General features: G+C 40.9%; 1 protein-coding gene across 2 annotated transcripts in view; it reads left to right on the top strand.

The window, feature by feature from the left end:
* LAMA4 (laminin subunit alpha 4) overlaps positions 1-21,095 on the top strand; it is a 147,237-nt gene that overhangs the window by 68,827 nt on the left and 57,315 nt on the right. For both annotated transcript variants that reach the window (XM_077162698.1, XM_077162697.1), the window contains exons 9-12: positions 6,452-6,563; positions 9,539-9,706; positions 12,498-12,691; positions 20,405-20,521. In XM_077162698.1, coding sequence (XP_077018813.1) covers positions 6,452-6,563; positions 9,539-9,706; positions 12,498-12,691; positions 20,405-20,521 — 591 coding nt within the window. The remainder of the gene's footprint in view (positions 1-6,451; positions 6,564-9,538; positions 9,707-12,497; positions 12,692-20,404; positions 20,522-21,095) is intronic.

The raw sequence follows: 21,095 nt of genomic DNA, 5'->3' as shown, positions 1-21,095 counted from the left end.
CCTCATATCCCTCTTCTCCTTCCCACCTCAGTCCTCTACTTAGGATTTAGCTTGCCTCCATAGGTTTGCTTTGAATGTCACTAAGTACTCAGCTGTCTCCTGGGGCTGCCTCGGTCAGATGGGTAACAAGGTGGCAGGTGTCATTTCTCTCTTCCAACCTCTGTTTCCCTAGAAACTGGCATTGCCTAAAGGAGTGGTTGTACCAAGGTGCCCCCTCAGCCTGCATTCTCAGAGAGGCCATTTCTGTTAGTGCATGTTCTGCTATAGTGTATAGCTTGATAAAACCAAAATGTCTCCCAGGTTCAGCCACTGGCCCCCTTGTTTACAGCAATATCCATCTTATCCAAATTCTAGCTGACCCAAAGGATTGAAACAGGCTCTTCTAGTTTATCTCCAGACACCTGGCTTGTCCCTGACTTCCAGAAGGATCGTGTCATCTGCCTCCCAGTTCTGTGACTATTGTAGAACGGGCCCTCGGAGCCTGGAGCACCAGGGGGTGGGACCATTCCTATTCTCAGTTGTCCACTGACTTGGATACAACTCGCCTTGGGCCCTGCAGTTCCCAGGACAGAGATGGCCTTTGTTTTGACATTCATGGATCCCACTGGGGAGGTGGAAAAAAAAATCTCCCCTCTGCGGTGGTTTTTGCCCCCATCATCTCAGGTCCGTTTGCTTCACCAAAAAAAAACCCCAGGTCAAGGACTGTGTAGTGTTGTGGTGGGTGGTCCCTCAGGTTTGGAGCAGGCCGTGGGTTCTCTCAGCTTAGCCAAGATCAATGATGCTATCCATGCCACAGGGTCATGCACTTGTCCCAAAATGGTTCTCCCTTTCCCTAAGCACTGGTCAACCAGTAGGCTGCTGGATAACATTTGAAAATTAGGAAACAAAATAGAGGAACCACCTGAACAAAACACGATTTACGCATCTCCACCACGTTCCCATGCAAAAACCACCCATTGTGTCAGCGAGCAAGGAAGCTTTGCCGTCCTCCTGCTTGGAGTTCCATGATTGGCACTTTGGGATGGACTCTTGGCTGAGAAAAGGATACTTGGGTGTCATGGCAAGTAGAGAAGGGAAGTCCAGTGACATGGATAAGAAGTTAAGGGTTTTAGGATTCTAGGAGGGAAGGCTTTTATGACATTGGATATCTAGCTGGGCAAGAGAGTCTACTCCTTCAGTTTGAGCCTTTACCACTTGCATTTTGAAGAAGCACCAGAGGAAAAGTCTATAAGGCATGATTTCCACTGTGAAACTGAAGCTCCTCTTGAGCAAGGCCACTTGCTTGCCCCTGGATTTGGTGTAGACTCCTTGGAAGGAGGGCACACATCTAGAGAGATGCTAGTGATAGAGCATGCACTCTCAGGCCACAGGTTCACAAAGGTTTAGAATGAAGCTGGGACATAAATGGGGAAGCAAGGTCCCATGAGATGGCCCAAAAGGGGACAGTACCCCAGTATTGCCACCATAAGGGATGTGCTCAAAGAGCCAGAAAGAGGAGGTGCATGGGAGCACAATCAGCACCTCCTCCTGTTGAGCTGTGGCATGTCCATAGCTTTGCCCCTGCTTTGGGAGTGGTGACAATGCCTCCGTCTCAGGGAGGTAGCTGAAGCAGGACTTCTAGAAAGGCAGATGTTTGGACAGAACCCAGGAGTGAAGATTCAGCTTGTCTTCTGGAAATGAAAGAAGGGGTGCTCCCAGCCCAGCCATGTTGGGGCCCCTGTAGCCAACTGAGCCAGTGGAGAACTGGGAAGGTGCCTGCACCTCTCCTCTTCACTGTGGCGAATGTTTGCTAAGCCAGTTATGGTGAATTAATGATAATGGTGTTTTTCCCTCTTACGTTTCCCCTTTGCAGGGTTTTTGAATTTTGTTGGATTTGTATTTCTTCTCTTTCATTTTGGTTTGAGAGTTGTGGTCAGGGGAACCCTGGCTCCCAAGGAAAGAACGCTGAGGTTTCTATGAGAAGATGCACCTGCTCTCACTTTAAAGGCGGGTCCAGACGGCTAAGTAGCTGTTGGATATATTCACGCCAACGCTAGCACCACAGGTGTCACTTGAAAGGTTCACCTCGTGTACAGACAGGGAATTGTTAGGTTTGCAGGTGGACTCTGGCATCATGGCCCGTGAGGGTCCTGCCCACCCACCTGCTGAGCTCCTTGACTCTTTGAACCAAAGTTCCTTAAAGGGCACAGCCCAGCCTTGTTCGAGCCTCAGGGGCCTGGGATTCCTGTGGCACTCCCTGAAATCCAGTTAGCAGAGACGACGAGGCCGAGACTAGCCAGTAGGGGGCTCCTCCCACAGCCCAGTGCCAGCTGCTCTCCGCCAAGGATCCTCCCTGCCTCCCAGCCAGGGTGGGTGGGCTCCCAGCTCAGGGACTGATGTGAGGCTGGGACTCACCTGCCAGGGCCGAGAGCAGGCTGCACTGCAGGGCTGGGGCGGGGTGGCTCCCTCTCCGGGCAGCTAGCCTGTGTGGGTGGATAACAATCCCCAGCATCAGGAAATCATTTTGTACTACCACCCGAAGCAGAGATTTTTTTTTAAAGCGTGGCTTATTTAGTTGTTTTCTGATCCTTTTTCTTTTCCCTGAAACCTCATGCTGGTGATTCATTCACATCACATAAATCTTAAGAGAGCCTTGGTGCCCCCCCCCACCACTCCCCACTCTAACCATGTGCGTGCACCTGGCATCCTTTCTCAGTAGCTAAAATGTTCCGGGCAATACCATGGACACGCCCATGTCTTTGAGTGCAGGGAACTCAAGTCATCTTTAAAAAAACACAAACAAAAAAATTTACAAAAAAACAGGCCCACAAAAAAAAATATTTTTTAAGCCAGAGTTTTCTACACGTGTTAATATTTTTCTTAATCCTTATAAGTTATATGTGTTTACTGTTTCCTAATACCAGTAGCATTAGTTTATACTTTCGTAGCAACAGAATATTTTTATAAACAGCCCCTGCTTGGCCTAAGTTTTCATAAAGGGATTATGCAGAACCATTCTGAGGACCCTGGGTACCATGTACTGTATTTAAAAAAAAAGTTTCCTTGTGTCACACTTGCTTTATTACTTAACAAAAGACAAATGCAATCTCCTGTATCGTTGGTGTGCAGCCAACAGCTCTCCAAGGACTCAGATCGCATGGGAGCTGTGTGACAGTTCTCACATAAACCCCCAAGGCCAAACTTCAGGGGTTTATCTAGGGTTCTCTGTTTGTCCTTTGGGCTTTTGTTTCACTATATTTGGGTACTGTTTCTCCATGTACGGCCAAATCAGTTTTGGAGTGTTTAAATTTTCACTGATGCCAAAAGGAGGAAAGGAACAGAAAAAAAAAAGAGAGAGAGATTTTTAGAAAATAATAAAGATTGAAATTGAGCTGTTTTAATTTTGCTATTTTTACCTGTCTGTTCTTGTCCAAAAGTGGGCCATTCCCAAGGAGAAGAGGAAGGCTCTACTTGGTTCCTTAAATTGCTGAAATCCCCAGCCTGGAAATCCCCACCCCACCCCACCCCTGATTCTTGTAACATTATTTCTCAGTTGGTTGGTGCCAAGGCAAAAAGATATCCTTTTAACAGCTACGGAGAATCAGTTGCTTAAATGATTCCGTAGTCAGCGTTGTATTTATGGTTTTACAATAAAATGACCTTTAGGAGAAAAAAAAAGGGTGGGAGCAGCGTCGTCAAAAATAAGATTCAACTTCTTCTCTGCATCATTTAATTTTAAAATGACCACAAACATGATTTCTCAGGAAAGCATTAGAATACGCTAAGAAGAAGAGTGTAATTAGAGGAAAGAACACAATGACTCAAAATGCAATGTCCATTCAGAAAGCCCACGGTTAAGTGAAGTGGCTGGTGTGGCCCCAGTGTCACTGCACAGGGGGCTTCCCAACTCCATGGCACTGCTTTGCATGAAGGGACTTGCAGGCCAGCACGATAGAAAGCCTCAGGGGCATATATTAGCTGTGATACCATTTCTGCATTCTCTTCCTTGCAGTATCACACAGGGCCACTTGCTTGAGTTATATCCGGGAAGTGTTCAGGTGTTGCAGGGAAAAATCATGGCATAATCCTCTCAGTAGAATACTGGCTGAAGGGAGCAGCCACTCCCCTATCCTGGGGAAACTCTGTAGAGTTCAGATCCTTCTGAAATCTATTCAGGTCCTGCAGCACTTTCTTACGACCTAAACACAGAAAGCACCAGCTAAGGCAAATGCCAGACTGAAGAACTCCCCTTCTTCTTACATATAACCCATGAATCCCTCTTTCTAATTCCAAAAGGAACTGTACATCCAGGGCAGTGTCCTGGCTTTGAACAGTTTCTGTGCTCATGGATCAGCTTCTGTCCTCAACCACATACTCACAAATGCACGCATATACACTTACACTCACACCCCTTTCAGAAGGGTTTGCAGTTAAGGTGATATTTCATTTTGACAGACATTATGTGGGAGCTCCAAGGCAGAAACTCCCAAGGTGAGAGAATAGAGGCATCTTCTTGGAGAAGAGCTCTGAGTCAAATCTGCTTGAGCAGTTATTGTACACAAATGCCATCAATGTTGATAGGAATTTGGAATGAAATGCTGAGAACAGCATTTAGCCCAGTGAGCCTAAATCCTTTAAATCTTTGTGGTAATTCAGCTTCAGCAGTGGTTGGACCACCCAGGAGACACTAGATGCATGGATCATTTCAAGATCTGCCCACATTGTCAACAGTTGCCTCTTTGAACATTTAAGTTCTTTAGTCTACACAATGATCAAACTGATCAGCAGATGTGGGTAATTTCTTAGTCTGGCATTTTGAGGGACAGTAAAAATTCAAAGGGAGGAGACATGATAGCAGAGTGAGATGCTTCAGGCCTCAAACCCCCATAGAAGCTTCGAGCTACCAGCAATAACTGGCAGAAATTGTTAAAGCTTGCAGAAAAGCTCCAGGGAACAGTTAAAGATTGCAGAAACAGAGCAGGTGCCAAATTAAGAAAAGAGCCATTTAAAAGCAGGAGAATGGTGTGGATCCCTGGCGGACCCCTCCCCCAACCCTCACCAGCCCTACGTGGAGCCAGCCCTTGCACCCAGCTCAGATCCTTGGTCCAAGTTCCAAAGGAAGCAGAATAACCCTCATGTGTGTACTGGGAGCAGGTACATCTGGTCCAGTCTGCCTGGTGGTGGCCTGAGGGACACACTGCCCCAGAAGTTGCCTGACACGTAGTAGACAGAGCACCCAGCTCTCCAGCAAAGGCTGTGGAAGAGCAGTCCAATCAGCTGCTGGAGCAAGGGATTCTTGGCTGGAGGACATTCAGTGCAGTGGCTGCACTCATGAGGAAACTGTTTCTTAGGGAAGAGAAGACATTTATAACCATGTAAAGGGGAAAGTTCTAGGGCCAAATGAGCGTGTCCAAGACAAGACACATATACAGAAAGCATCAGGGAGTCCCCTACACTGTGGCCTGAAGCTATGCCCTAAACCCATTGTTAGATAAGCCCTGAAGGAGAGTAGTTACATGGGTCAAATTACCAAGACTGGAAAAGGTGTTTTCTTTTTTCCTTCTTCTTTTTATTTATTTATCTATTGCTGTTGCTTTAGTTGTTCCTGGCATTCAAGGAAAGCTCCGCCATAACACTAGCTGGATTCAAGCTTAAGGAGCAAATGCCTCAGAGTTTAAATTAAATTCCAGCAATAACATTTTAAGATTATGAAACAACCGGGTTTTAATGAAATTTTACAAAACATACAAAGAAAGAGGAAGTGATAGCTCTGGCAAATGAGAAAAATAAAGCATTAGAAGCTATCAATGAGGAGAACTAGACCTGGAGCATAGCCCAGATAACTGGCTTTAGATGATGATAGATGATAGATAGATAGATAGATAGGTAGATACATAGATGGATGGATGGATGGATGGATAGATGGATCATAGAATGATATGGCAAATGGGGCAAAATGTTAAATTGGGTGGATCTGGGTACCTGGGAAGCTGGGGGGTATTAGAGGTTTCTGTATGGGATTTGTTTTTTTTTTTTTTTTTTTTGCATGGACAGGCACCAGGAATCAATCCTGGGTCTCCGGCATGGCAGGTGAGAACTCTGCCTGCTGAGCCATCATGGCACACCTGGGATTTGTATTATTTGTGTAACTGTAAGTTTGAAAGTATTTTAAAATAAAAAGTTAAACAAATTCAAAGAGTAAATGACATACGAAAGACAGTTGATATAGGTCGTACTGTGACCAATGGTTTAAGACTAGCATCTGATGCTAAAGTGTTCTGTGATTCTGTAACTAGTCATCACATCAGCCTTCAAGCCTGATTTCTGGGAGCATTTCATATGTTAATAGAATGTTCACATGCCCGGAAAATTCATAGCTGTAGAATATATTATGCCCTCCTGCCCCTGCATGTACATATACATCATGCCTTCCTCATAAATTTAATCTAGTATTTATATGAATTATTTGTAGGAAAATCAAGCCTCAAGAAAGGACAAACAGGTTCAGAAAGAAACCATGGATACCATTAACCATGCAACTCAGCTTGTTGAGCAGGCCCACAACATGAGAGACAAAATCCAAGGTAAATATGTTCTCTTCTGGCTTGGCTTAATGTTGAGGAACAACCATTCATGTTATTAACAAGCAACAAAAATAATGGCTACCATGCCAGGAACTGTTGTTAGAGTATTACAGATTTCATTTTATAGAAGGTCTTCATTTCAAGTTTATTGGTCTGGGATTTCTGAGCACTCAACCCTCGTTACTATCTGTTGATTTTCAAGAATAAATCTACAGTTATTCGGTTTTCAGGCATTTCACAGAAGTTGAATGCAAGATTACCTTTCTGGCAGAGGAAATTACATGCTATGGTGCTTCGAAAACACAAAAGTTGAATAGGAGTCACACATTTTTCTCAGTTATTTGCAGAGAAAACCTTGCCTTTGGTGAGTGGCAGTCAACTGTTGACTGACTCAAACCATCCTAAGAGGTTTCTTTGATGCTCTTTCCCAAGGGCCAGGCAGGCAACCTGCTACAGGTCCCCAAGCCGGGCGAAAGTGGGTGTGAGGGTCTGGGTGAGATTCCTTTTCCCTAAAGCATAGTGGAAGATTCTGTCTTGTAGCTTGAAGGTTTGCTTATTCATGCTGTAACTTCTGATGACTGCAAGCCGTGTCTTGAAGACTATCTTTAATAGCACACTGAAGGCTGCCTTAAATTTACCATCAGAAAAGAGGCGATGCCATTTGTTCTAAGATAAAGACAGATTCCTTGGGTTTGCATCTGCAAAGATACGGTGTTTGTGTATTTCCATAGTTTTATTATCCTATATATTCCAGGCTGGTTGATAATAGCAAGCGCATCTCAGGATACAAAGGCACCGTCCCACAGTGAGAGATGCAATCTTTATACTGAGATATCAGGGGCATATTCCAGACAAAGGGGTATAATGTACCAAGATTAATCGTTTGTTACATTTCCTTTGGTGCCTATAATGCATAATAAAAATAAATGACACATGTCTCAAACACACCACACCCCTGTCTTTGCAACGTCGTGCTTTTGCGCTTATGACAAAATGTTCTTTCCCTCTATATGGCAACTTTGAATTACTATTGATTTGTTCAAAAAGTAATGCTGAATCTACAAATTGGATGGCCTCAACCAAGTAAAAATTAAATGCCTCTTTTTTAATGCAATTTTATGAAGATGTATAATATATTCACATACCATATAATCATGCAACGTGCATCAGTGGTTCACAGTGTCATCGTATAGCTCTGCATTCATCATCACAATAGATTTCTGAACATTTTCATTACTCCAAAAAAAGTAAAACTAAGAATAAAGATAAAAGTAAAAAAGAACACCCAAAACATCCTATCCCTCCAACCCCCTATTATTTATTAATTTTTTGTCTTTATTTTCATACTCATCTTCCAGATAGTGGATAAAGAGAGTGTCAGTCACAAGTTTTTACAATCACACAGTCTCTCTTTAAGCAGCAAGTCACTCTTTAAACACTTTTACCAGCACCATAGTAAGCCATTTAGAGCAAATAATTCATCTTTGCTGTTATAACTCAAATTTTTTATTCTAAGGTCTTTATTTGCAAAAAATTTGAATTTTATTTACCCTTTATCTATGAAAGAGGATAAAAAAATTGTAAATGGGAAACAATAATTTCCACCTTTTTTTACATCTTAAAAATAATTTAGGAACAGTCTCCAAACCAAAGGTAAAAATAATTTTGCCTACTTTTCCTTTTTCTAAACCAGACACAGCTAAAATAAAACAGATTAAAATTGTATATTGTATATATGATATTTGCATCAAAATGCCAAAAAAGTCAGCATTGCAACTTCTAGAGCTAAAGAAAAAATACCTATGTTCAGTTTATTTCAGGAGTTAACATTTTAGACTTTTCTTGAAAAGTATACGCTTAATCCCTTCATGCTTTTTTTTTTAGCATATGTTAATTCCCTATAACTTTCTTGGTCATACTTACAGCACTAAAAACCTCTTCTCCTATTTATCATCCTTCCTTTGGAATTCAGGAGTGCTGTTCAGCATGAATGGTGGGCCATTCCTTATTCCCAGCCATCTCTAAAATAACTACAGGTGAATTTCAAGCTATTATCCATATAAAATATAACCCCTCATCTCAATATGATTTATGTGACATCAGTGATTGTTTACCCATCTTGTCTGTGGTGAACTCCATAGATCATAGTAAAGTACAGCTACACAATTTCATTTATGCCAGGAAGATAAAATACTTCCTCTCCTAGCTGCCATTGGACAAGGTGACAATTACATATCTTTCTTCTGCTAATATGTAGTAGGAAGAGGGAGTCAAAAAACTATTCCAGTCACTTAATCCCCCCAAGCCTCAGTGGTTCCTTGCAGTTGTAAATTTTGTACCTACTTTGGAAGTGAGGTGGAAATGATTCCTAAATCATATGGCCCAATCTTGACAGGTAGATGTAACGCAGAAGGCAAATAGCCATTTTATATATATATGTGATAAAAATAAACTTGAGACTGTAACAAAACCCTCTTTTGTACCTGGTCAGTAAAACAACCTGAAACACCCATTTGAACAACTATCTATATACTCTCATTTTGGCTTAGAGCTTTGGCAAACCCTTGGCTAAAATAAAATTAATACCTGCAAGGCATCCTACATATGACAGGAGAGATCTTAGAACATTTTCTCTAGGTTAAGCATTTTATGTAGAAATTCAATCAGAGACCCCAGGTTTGTACTCAGATGTGTCTGAAGGTAGGGTGGACCCATTCCAAAGACACCTCAAGAGAAACAGAGTAGCGTGGGCTTCTCAGCTCTGCTTCCCTCTGAAATATGTGATGAACTCCGGTGTCGACAGCAGTCTTTGCAGTATGACACCAGTCACTATCTGTGAATGAAACCCTCTTCCCATTTCAGCATCAGCCTTGCTCTTTGCCCGCCACCCTTCCCTCCCCATCTTCCATGGCCTCACTGTAAAGTGTCGGACCGGCTCTCCCTACTACCTGCTTTCACCATATTCTTCCTTTCAGAGATCAACAAAAAGATGCTCTACTACGGGGAGGAGCAGACCCTTAGCCCAGAAGAAATCTCTGAGAAGCTGGTGTGGGCACAGAAGATGCTTCAAGAGATTCGAGGCCGTCAACCGTTCCTCACCCAACGCGAGCTGGTGGACGAAGAGGCAGATGAAGCCCATGAATGTAGGTCCATCAACTTCTTGTTTGCCAGGCTTGCACCTGCTTTCTTCACTTATTCCAGAGGAGGACGCAGGGTCTGTGGCACAGTATTTGGTCAAAGCCACCCGTTCCAGTATTCAGAGCTGATTAGAACTTACCTGTGCCCTCAGGGAAGAATTCAGACAACTTCACTGTATGACCAAGATTTTCAGGTCCAAGCCTAACCTTGAGCCCTTGGGAAGCAGCTAAAACTCCACAAGGAATTTACAGAACTTTTGCTCTTGTGGGGAAGAAGTGAGGATTTAGCTGCTGGTGAAAACTTATAAACAGGGGAAAGAGGCCTATAGGGAACAAATTCCCAAAAGGCTGATAAGTTACAAGGCTGGCATCATTCATATTTCACGGGCTGTGGATGACTTTTAATTGGGGTTTTCATATTTCAATTTAGCAAAATTGCTATGTTTTCCTCTCTACATCAGTGTGCTGCCTTCAGTAGGAAATTTGTAATTTCTTACTATTTTCAACTTCCTTCAGAGTTTTGCTTTGTTTACTTTTTATTGCAATTTCTGCTTCTGTGGTTATTAATGGGAAACCTCTTAGAAAAAGTTCAGAAAGACAAGTGTCCTGGCGCAGGTTCAGAAGGAACAGCAGATAAGTTGTATTTCATCCTGCAGAAGTCTCAACGGTAACAGCAACAAGGTTGATGAGTAGTGGATTCAGACCTGAAGGCAGGGGCAGGTTGCATGGAAGGCTAACTCCAGGACCAGCTGAACAAAATGAACATGATGTGTGAGGCAACATCCCTCTCAGAGCCCAATCAGGGACTGTGTGCAGTTAACAGGAAGTTCTCCAAGCCGAGGGCTCTTTACTGGCGTCCAAGTGGTTTGTAAACTTGGATAGGAAACAAGTTAAATCTGAATTTTCCACTAACCTCTAACTGAATTCTAACATTTCCTTTAATGATAGAGATAGGCATCAAATCACAGTAATATCCGTTTGGACCTAAGACTTGGGCACTGTATCAGTTATTAATTATCATCTAAAAAGCCACCAAAGACATATTAATTTAGCACAATAGCAAATATGTATTTGCTCATGATTTCACAGGTTAGCCATTTGAGTTGGGCTCAACCTGGGCAGCTCAGCTCACTAACATGTTAGGGGCCTTAGCTGGCATGGCTGGGTCTCTTTCGCTCTCCACCTGGGGTTTCCCCTCAAGGAGGTCAACCCAGACTTGTTCAGATGGGAGTAAAGTTCCAAGAGGCCAATAATGGAAGCTGCAAGGTCTTTTGAATCCTAGGCTAGGAAGGGACAATGTCACTTCCACTCCATTCTATTGGTTCAGAGCAGCCCAGGCTCAAAGTGTGGGGAAATAGACTCCACCTGTCGATGAGAGACGCCACAAAGAACTTGAGGTCTTTTAAATCTATACAATGAGAAGGAATCACAGGTTTGCATACTTTACTTTTGCTGTGGCTGATTTCCCACAGCGTTGTTTAAGCTCATCAGTAATATGAAATTATGGTAGTTATTAGACCCAGTTATTAGCACTTGATCTTGTTATTGAATGCATTAGTAAAGAAACACATACATTGTTATATCACAAACTATTTTTTTACAACTGTATCAGTCTTCTTTTTAATCTTACATATTTTATTTTGTCATTTAAAAATACACTATAAGGGTGGGCCACGGTGGCTCAGCAGGCAGAGTTCTCGTCTGCCATGCCAGAGACCTGGGTTCAACTTCTAGTGCCTGTCCATGCAAAAAAAAATACATTATAAGGAGAGATCTGTAAGCTTCACTAGATTGCAAATGGTTCTATGGCTCAAAGAGCGTTAAAAACACCTGCATTAAATCATTTTCCTGCAACTGTCACTATCAACTTCTGCTAATAATTACTGTGGGTATTCTAGAAGAGGACTGTTCTTGTCATAAAGGTATGTTAGGATATCAGAAAGTCATAGCAGAAAGAAGCAAAGAAGCATGTGAATCGGGACGAGGCTGACAATGGTCAGGAGCCGTGGAGCTCAAATGCAGCAGCCAGATACTTGCAAACTTCTTGCCTATTTTATAATTTAACAAGACTACTTGGGGGATATGACCGATCACACCTCTCTCTCTCAGCTGCCTTCTGCCTAGAGGATGAATTTATTCCACCACTTTCTTTACTGAGTCATGAACTTTACCAAACCTCACCAAGACAAATTGATATTCCTTGAAGAAAAACAAGAAGCAAGGCATATAGTCAGTGCATGTACTTTTTAGCAGAGACTAAAGAATCATATTAAGTTTAAGAATATCATGTCATTGCCATCAAATTTTCTTTCCACCCAAAATAATGGTTTGAGTTCTAAAGGAACTAATTAAAAATAGTTGCCCGGAGAGAATACAGAAAATGAGTGATTATGAACATCATTTTACCTTATTACTGACAAGATAATTTAGGTTATTTTTCATAGTGAAAACTAGAATATATTAAAGCATATAAAGGTCCTCTTTATGTGGTAAAATTATTAGTAAGCTGGTTAATAATAAGCAGAGTATAATGACATGGTTTCACATAAAGCATAATAATTTCAATGGGGAAACTAATCCTTCTAGCTGACTACAGTTCACGGGCTCCCCCGCCTTACAAAATAACCATCTTTTGCTTCAAATATAAGACATGGAGCTATTTTTGTGAAAAACAGCTGCACTCTCCATGACTTGAGAAGGCCTGCCTTGACAAGTTTACAACTTTACTAAATGCTGGGTGGGATGGGAGGAGACAAGGAGAAGCCCAGACTGAATTTCTGTCTCCATTTCTTCCCAGTGCTGAGCCAGGCTGAAAGTTGGCAGCGGCTGCACAACGATACCCGCTCGTTGTTTCCTGTCATCCTAGAGCAGCTGGACGACTACTATGCTAAGCTGTCAGACCTCCAGGAATCACTTGACCAGGCTCTAAATCATGTCAGGGATGCTGAAGACATGAACAGGGCCACTGCAGCCCAGCAGCGAGACCACAAGGTACAGTGAACACTAGAAAGTCTGGAAGCTTTTCAGGCATAGACAAGGTGACATTGCATCAAGAAGGGACAATTGGTATAAAGTGTTTTAAGCATTGGTTCTCTTGCTGCTGTAATTTGCTAATTTAAGTATGTGTACCTAAAATCCAGTGGAAACTCTTATAACTGGCTTTTATATTCATAAAAATGCAGTTATTCTTGATGCTTCAATTTGTGTGAATGGATGTGTTGCTTTTGCAAGGGTAAGCGATGCATTATCCATAACTACAAGTGTTTAATATGAAGGCACTAGAACACCAAAGCAGCCCAGAACCGTGTCCCTGGAAGGCTGTGTGCATGTCTGGAAAGCTACCCTGGGCAAATCAAACAGCTTGGCTAGCCAGCAGCTGCAGTTTAGGGATACTGGTTCAAGCCAAGGCTATGCAAATACAAAGAGGTAAGGGAAAGTTCCCAATACAACCTTAGCATATAAAGGCAATTATCAGAGTGACCCAGGATTTGAGAGCCAGGGATAGTCAGATGTCTGGTCCAGGCACTGTGTGTACTTAGTGTAACCACCATCCAGAGGGGCCATCTTCCTTCTGATATGTGAATTTGGACATATGTATAATGGTTAGGGTTAAAAAGCAACATCAACAAATGGGAGATGACTGTCAGAAATTCATTAACTTGTTAGGTTTATTTTTATTGCCAGGAAGACCAAATTCAACTAGGTTCTCTGCCCTGGTTTTCAGTCATCCCCATCTCTCAGTGAGAGTTTTTCTAAAATTTCCTAAATAAAAGCAAACTACTCGCAATGCCACCAATCTGATAGGAACAAATCCTTAGCCAATGTTTTTAGAATAAGAGTGGTCAGAATCATGCTCTTTGTTACCTAAATGCATGATTTCACGGGAAAATTTTAACACAAAATAATAATTTCTTCAAGATTTCAAGATAGTCACTGGGACTTATCCATGGATCTTTCCTTCCCCCCCCCCCCCCACCCCCTCATCCAGTCAAGCATAAGATCTGCCAGTTTTACCGTCTGAATGTTTTTTTGTATGCTTTCTGCTCTCTTTCCTATTCTTCTAAAACTTCTTTAGTTCTGACTTTCATCATCTCTCAGACAAGCAAGCCTCCTCCATTCTGTTCCCTTCCAACCCATCCTCCTCGCCCTGCCAGAGTGGCCCGGCTAAATCGCAGCCTGACATTGCCACCACTTGCTCTCTTTATGACGCTTCATTTCCACCCGTACCATCTAGAGCAGTGCTTTTAACTTTGTAGCTTCTGAACCATTTAGTGGGTCCTAAAATAAGATTGGAGAGTTGTAACTAGCATCTTTGAATGAAAGATAAAAAGGTGGGAAAGTTTGAGTAGTGGGTGGTGGTGATGGTAGCACACATCGTGAACATAATTAACAGCGCTGAATTATGCATTTGAATGTGGTTTAAACAGGGAAATTTCAGATTGTACATATATCACTAGAATAAAAATGTTTAAGAAACATCCATGGAACTGCACAACACAGACAGTAACCCTTAAGTTAAACCATGGACATTTTTATAACTGTGCTTTCATCATTTGTGACAAATGTACCATACCAGTACAAGGTATTAATAATAGGGGTATGTGGGAACCCTGTATTTTATGGATGAAAAGAAAAGGAAATAAGATAAAAGGAAATAGGGAAGAATAGAAAATATGAAAGTACATCATATGCGGTAGGGCATGGTTGCATATAATTTGTCTGCGTTGTGTATGTGTGTTGGGTTGCAGTATGTAATACATTTCTTATTGTGGGCCATGGTTAACAGGACTGGAGAGACACTGCCCCATAGGATAGTCTCTGCTCTTGCATGTGGTGTGTGGGACCATCTCTGAGCTGCTCTCCAGGCCTCCCCGGCCTTACCTCTTGCTGCCCCCTGGCTCACATGGTCATTTCAGGCAATACCACGCTACTCGGAATTCCATCTGCCTGCAGTGGTGACTTCTATCTCTTTAGTCCCTTTCTCATCTGGCTAGCCCTGCTCCTCCTCTAAGTCTTATGTCTGGCATTTCCTCCTCCAGGCCACCCACTCCTCCATCCCCAGGTTCCCAAAATGCTTTGTGTTGAGTTTTGTTTCTGTACTATGATTGTCTGTTAATGGGTCTGACTCTTTCACCAAGTTTTTTTCCCCCAAAAAGTCAGGGAATCATCTTATTCATCTTTGAATCCTTAGCGCTTAGTTCAATGCCTGGCATAAAGTAAGAGCTCAGTAAATTTCGATTTAATGAAAACCTTTAAGGGCTTTCCAATTCTGGATCCTGTAGCTCTGTCAAACTGTGCCCAGGTTTATTGGAGATCAGTTGTCAGCTCTAAGCAATAAGTGATTCTTCCCACAGGAGAGCCCAGCCAAACCAGAGCTGTCCCCTTAGCCATAGAAAGTAAGTCTTCATTACAAGAAAAAAAGCAAGACCCGTTATTGCTAGTAGTGGTAAACTGAACGTGGTTCTTTTTCAGATCGTGAGTTGTCAATCTCAGCAAAGTACTTTGTCACCTATGTAAAGACCCATACTAGAGAGTGCGTGCAAGTATATTGTGTGGTGACATGTTCAGTTCTCTAATGATTTATTTTTAGGAAATGGGTCCCTGGCAAAGCCCTTAATGAGGAAGGGTAGTACCTAACCTGATAGCCAAAGTACCCACATAGGCACAGACCACCCAATTCACTAATGGCTGATAAATCCCAGAGCTAGTGTGAGGATATCTTAGCCTTTGTAAATGTAATTAATAAGTGTTGGACAGTGTTACTCATATGAAGAGTGTCCAATTCTAAATGGAAATGATTGCCAAAATAGCTTTTAATGAAACTTTTCCTATGTACACTTTTTTTTAAAGAAAAGAACATCACGTGGATACCAAGACTTTGGCATTTTAATGATTCAGAGAAATGATAGGCCTCCTTTCAGCTTTGCTAAACATGCTTTTCTGCTGGGTACAAATCAACAGCCTGAGCAGGATTCCAGGGAAAGTCCAACACAGCATTAAGGAATTTTAAAGCCTTGCTCACTCACAGTTGTCCTTCCCCTTCCTGACCTCCAGAGGTTGGCATTGTCAAATTCCAGCCCTTTCCCTCATCCTGTCCCTTGGTATCTTCACTCACTGCCACCTCTTCAGTCTTGGAGAGGGATTGGTTGGTTGACATCTTTATCTGTAGCTGAACTCCATAGTGCAAATTTCTTATCGGCAACTTTCTGCAAGAATTGCCACATGGATATGCCCCAACACTACCTGCTAAAATCAACTCTTTCTTCTCCAAGTCCCCTCCTAATTTCTCCATTCTTGTTAGGTTAGAAATCAGAGGCATCTCCTCTCCCTTGTGAGCCACCAGGTTCCGAGTCACCATCACATTGGTTCTGCAAGTAGCTATTACTCCAGCTCTTGTTGTTTCACGCATGGGTACTCTCATCTGATCTGCCTCCTGACTTGATCCCCTGGCTTCTCTCCCCTTTAGATTACTGCCAGAAGCAGATTTCCTGAGGTGCTCTCTAATTGTACAAAAATATATATATAATGAATCTTCCAATGCCTTCACTGGCTTCCATCTTAAGAAAAATAAATTGCCCAGCCATCCATGGGCTGAGTCCACCACACCAGCTCTACAAAACCTTCCTCCCAGTCAATGGGGACGATGCATTTTCCTTCTTGCTTTCCTATGCTCATGGTATGTAGTTTGCTTATCTCTTCTCATCTATTCCTAAATCTGTAGAGGTTTTAAGAACTAGATTAAATGTTTCCCTCCATGGACTGCCTCAACTACTTGCTCAGGGTCAGTTTTCTTAAATTTTTGCAGTGTTCCTTTTGAGAGTTCAAGGGAAACTATGAAATACGCACACATATACATACACACACCCCTTCCAAAAAAAGTGCACTTGTTCATACACACAAGATTGGCATACAAGTTTAGATATAACCCAGCCCAAATTAAGAACGCTACCTGCCAAAAGGGATCTCATCTTCCTCTATACTACTGTAGACTTTGATTGTACTTCTGGATGATCAGCTGACCTCATGACTCTTGACATATGCTCTCCAGTCTAGGAGGCATCATTATTTGCTGAATGCTGTATTGTATAGCTTGTCCGTGTATGTGTGTATATCTGTGGTGTGCATTTAATCTCCCGCCACTAGATCATAAGCATCCAAAGGGCAGCAGTCCTACCTTGCACAAATTATATCTTCTTAGCACCTCACATGATGTCTTGCATTTCATATATTTGTTAATGGACAGGTAGCAGGACAAATGCACGAAGCACCCTCAAATAATACAGAAGTGATGCGTCTATACTGGTTGTTCTTAATTATAAATTATTTTCATATTAATTTGGAAGTCTACATTAATTTGGACTTCTACATTGCCGAACAACACCATTAGCATTCTTTGTATACTTTTGTATATTAATGTTGTGAACTTCAGTTTCTTCCAACATAATCTAAACCCAACCTTTCATTTATACCACAGTCTTTCCTATAACAAAGTGGTTTGAACGAATCTCACTTTATTGGAGTTTGACTCTGTGTTTTAGAAAGTAAACTTGAGCATTTGAATTTCGCATTTTACTATTAGACCTACAGTATGGTTTAGAAAAGAATAACACCAAAATTTCAGTCTTTAATATGTAAGTAAAATAAAAAATAAACCCATAGGTGATCGCTTTGATTTGTGCAAACAGTGGCCACACAACTAGTAATTATGATATCTATTTCTTCTTCCTACTCCCAACTCCAGAGGGTAATAGAATTATAAAAATTTTATTAAATGAATATAGAATTCTGTATTTTAAAAGTAGGTAAAATAGTTTTTAGAAAGTTCTGTTTAGGATTCTTGTAAACCAAAACTGCTTTCCCAGGACTGTTTCTATTTTTTTTTAAGGATCAGAAAACTTAACTTTTGCATATATGAAGTGGATGCTGCAGTCTGCTGAATAGTGCTAATTCTGTCATTTTCATAACTATTAGTTTTCAAAATTTTATTTTGTTCAAGGTGACCATCTTTCCATGAAACAAAGTGGTTTCAAAGTTAATTATATCTGTCTCTATTTAATTGTATATGTGATGAATGGGGAAACCCTTTAACTTGAAGTTTATCATTTTCTAACCACTACATAGTCTGGCTATGACTTCAGGGTGTTAGTAAATGTTTCCTTAGGGCAATCTGATATAAGAGCTTATGGAAGGGGTCACAGGTACTGTAAAAGGAAAAATGCTCTGTGAGAGCTAAATAATACCAACAGTTTTTCAACTCTTTCACATTCTTTAACACACATACTTAACATTGTTGCTTCTGTGTACAGTTGTGTAAGTCCCTTTCTTTAGTGGAGATAATAAAATTTAACTCCAGATAGTCATACTTTATTTGCTTTGATGGATATAAAGGGGAAATTGAATTCTTATTAAAATAATCTTGCATAATAGTTCATATGCAGTTCTTTTCTGTCCATAGACCTATGTCTTCTCCTATAGTGATGTATTTGGAGTCATGGTTCCTTTCCATAAAATCAGGCAAGTCTCAAGGGAGTAAGAAAGGACATCGAGATGAACGTAAAAGTTTTAAATTATTTCCATGTAGATCGAAGCTTCTACAATTATTTCAATGATATTCTAGATTACACCGAAACGTAAATATTTCAACTCCAATTTAGATTAATATAATTATTTCTAAAGTGGCTTCAATTAGTTGTTTAATTCAAGCTATAAAATGAGTTACTTTTCCCTTCTAAAGTTGTTACTGGAAAAAAACAGTGGATTCTTTTGCCCGATGCACTCCAAGGACCAATTCCTGAGACACCGGGATTTCAAAGAGAGAAAAAGTTTACTATGAGGCGCGTAGCAGGAGAACAGATGGCCTGTCAGCCCAAAATCTGTCTCCCTGAGTTTAGGGGGTTCAAAGTTTTTAAGAATTTTTAAGAATTTTAGCAAGGGGAGATGAAGTCATTACAATTTAAAGTAGCAAGTTCTAAAAGCAGAAAAGGGGACTGTTATCATTGATAAGTGGAAAGAAGGGGCGGCAGAGCTATCATTTCAATGCTAAAGGTATAAGCCAAAAGGATGGGGACAAGTTATCTTTTCAATAGCAGAGTCTGGCCAATATGATTTACAAATGTAAGGGGCTGGAACAAGTTCATGGCTGACTTCAAATTCTTCATTACCATCAGGGCCTTTACCCTACAAGAAAATGACCCATGAAGAGAGTAACAGCTCTTACAAACACTAAAACTCAAGATAAGGGCTTTTACAATCATTTCAGATAGTAGGGCAGCTGAATTACAGTTTAGGGGTTTCAAGTAGTCCCCTCTGTCTACTCCAATATATGAGAAAGCAAAAAGGAATATTTATATAATGATTCAATAATCAAAATCATCCCTTAAATCTTAAGTTCTCAGTTACAAAGTTTTATTCCTTTTTGCTTTCAAACTCTGAACTCATTTGAAGTCCTATAATATTTCTTCAGAATCACAATATCCCTGCCTCTAGAGCCCTTTAGTAGAAATTAAGCTATTCATCCAAAAAATATATTAGGACTTGGGCAATTTCCTTCCTCAGAAAAACTCAGCATCTAACATAAAGAGCTTAGAGTGGTATGAGGCAAAAATCACGATTTTATGTTTGTATAATAGTGTTACCAGAGCTCTGCCAAAACCATTGCTGAGCTCCGCTCTAGGCTTGGAGTCTTGCTCCTTGAATACTCGGAGAAAGTATTCAAGGGCAAAAAAAAAAAAAAAAACAAGTAGCAGTAAGCAGTCAAGTTCATTAAAAGATTAGTACATGCTAAAGAAATTAGCATGGATGTACTCAAGAGAGAGACACTCCCCGAGTGGCATGGGTTTAGCTTATTTCATAGGGAGGTTTTGCTAGCAGTGATTTTCCATTTTGACTTTTAAATGCCAGGTGTCTTCTTTGTTTCAGGAAGCAATAGCTATCCTTGCTTGTGGTCTCCTGTCATATACTAAAAGTTTGTTTTGAGCACATAGTTTAACAATCTTTATGACCCCAGCATTTGTTATTAACTAAATTCATTTCAGGTCCATGATTTTACAAGCTTTGTGGTTTTGGGGGTTTCTGGGCTTTCGGGAAATTCTTGTTCTAGGGAATTTGTGGTTGCACATTAACTCCTTCAAAACTGGGTAGGAAACCAGGGACCACCACTTCATGCTCTAGTCTACCCTGCCTCAATAGGGCCATCTTAAATTTTTTTATTTTTTAAAGCACATTCAGATATTCATAAAGTCTATTCTGTATTCCTGTAGAAATGGGCTATTTTTTCCTGGCTCGAAGTTGGCACTTGATACATGCTTTCTAATTAAAATGTGTGTGTGTATATACTTTATATAATAATTTGCAGAGCCTGTATTCAGTGCAATATCCATAGTTCCACTTCACATTTATGGAGAAAAGGAGTCAAATACCTTCTCTGAAGTACTAACTCTATCTTTGAGTGTATGACATTATAAATAATAATAAAAACTAAATGCTTCACACCAACCAAAGTACCTGCTTTTGTTATCTCCAAATTATAAATGAGAAAACTGAGCATCAGAGGGTGGTCCCCCAATGTTACACAGCAAATAAGCGGTGGGGCTGTGATATGAACCAACATTTGTCTAATTCCAAAGATAGCAAGTTGCTCTTCATTGCCACTTCACCTCTAAAGAGACACTTGATTCCTCTCTCCCTTGTTCTTCCTTCCTGCAGAAGCAACATGAGAGAGTGAGGGAGCAAATGGAAGTGGTGAACACTTCTCTGAGGATGTCTGATGACTCTCTGACTGTACCTCGTCTGACTCTTTCAGAACTTGATGATGTAATAAAGGTAAGAACCCATGTGAGTTATTCAGATTTGTGTTTACAGCAGGTTAGAGCAACGGCTCATTGTCACAGAAGAATAATCAAATTAGATTCTAATCTATCAATTTAGCTGGCATCTTAAAATAAGATCTTTTAGACTGAAGTTTTCAATTTCTTGCATCATACAGTGGCCCCTAGTCACATGTGTCTATTAAAACATATATTTATATGAAATAAAATCAAGTTTTTAAGTTTACAGTTGCACTAGCAACATTTCAAGTGCTCAGTTGTCAAGTGTGGTTACTGGTTACTATATTGGATAGCATAGACATCTCAGAAAGTTCTGTTGAAGTGCTGGTCTAGACCTGTACTGTTTACTCTTTACTCATAAATTGTGTGTTTAATAAGGTTGGCTTTCAAAAATCAATAAAACTCAATATGTTTTGAAAAAGTTGAAATTTTCCAATAAAATGCAGTGAACCAAATCATCATGAAATTACTCAGTTCCTTTTATTAACTTTGGAAGGGTGTAATTTTAAGGTTAACTGACCCCCATCTCGTTCTTTGACTATTTTAGCACCAACCTCCCTATATTTCTC

This window comes from Tamandua tetradactyla, chromosome 5 (assembly GCF_023851605.1).
Source record: "Tamandua tetradactyla isolate mTamTet1 chromosome 5, mTamTet1.pri, whole genome shotgun sequence".
NCBI lineage: Eukaryota > Metazoa > Chordata > Mammalia > Pilosa > Myrmecophagidae > Tamandua > Tamandua tetradactyla.
This window is presented reverse-complemented; position numbering and strand designations above follow the sequence as displayed.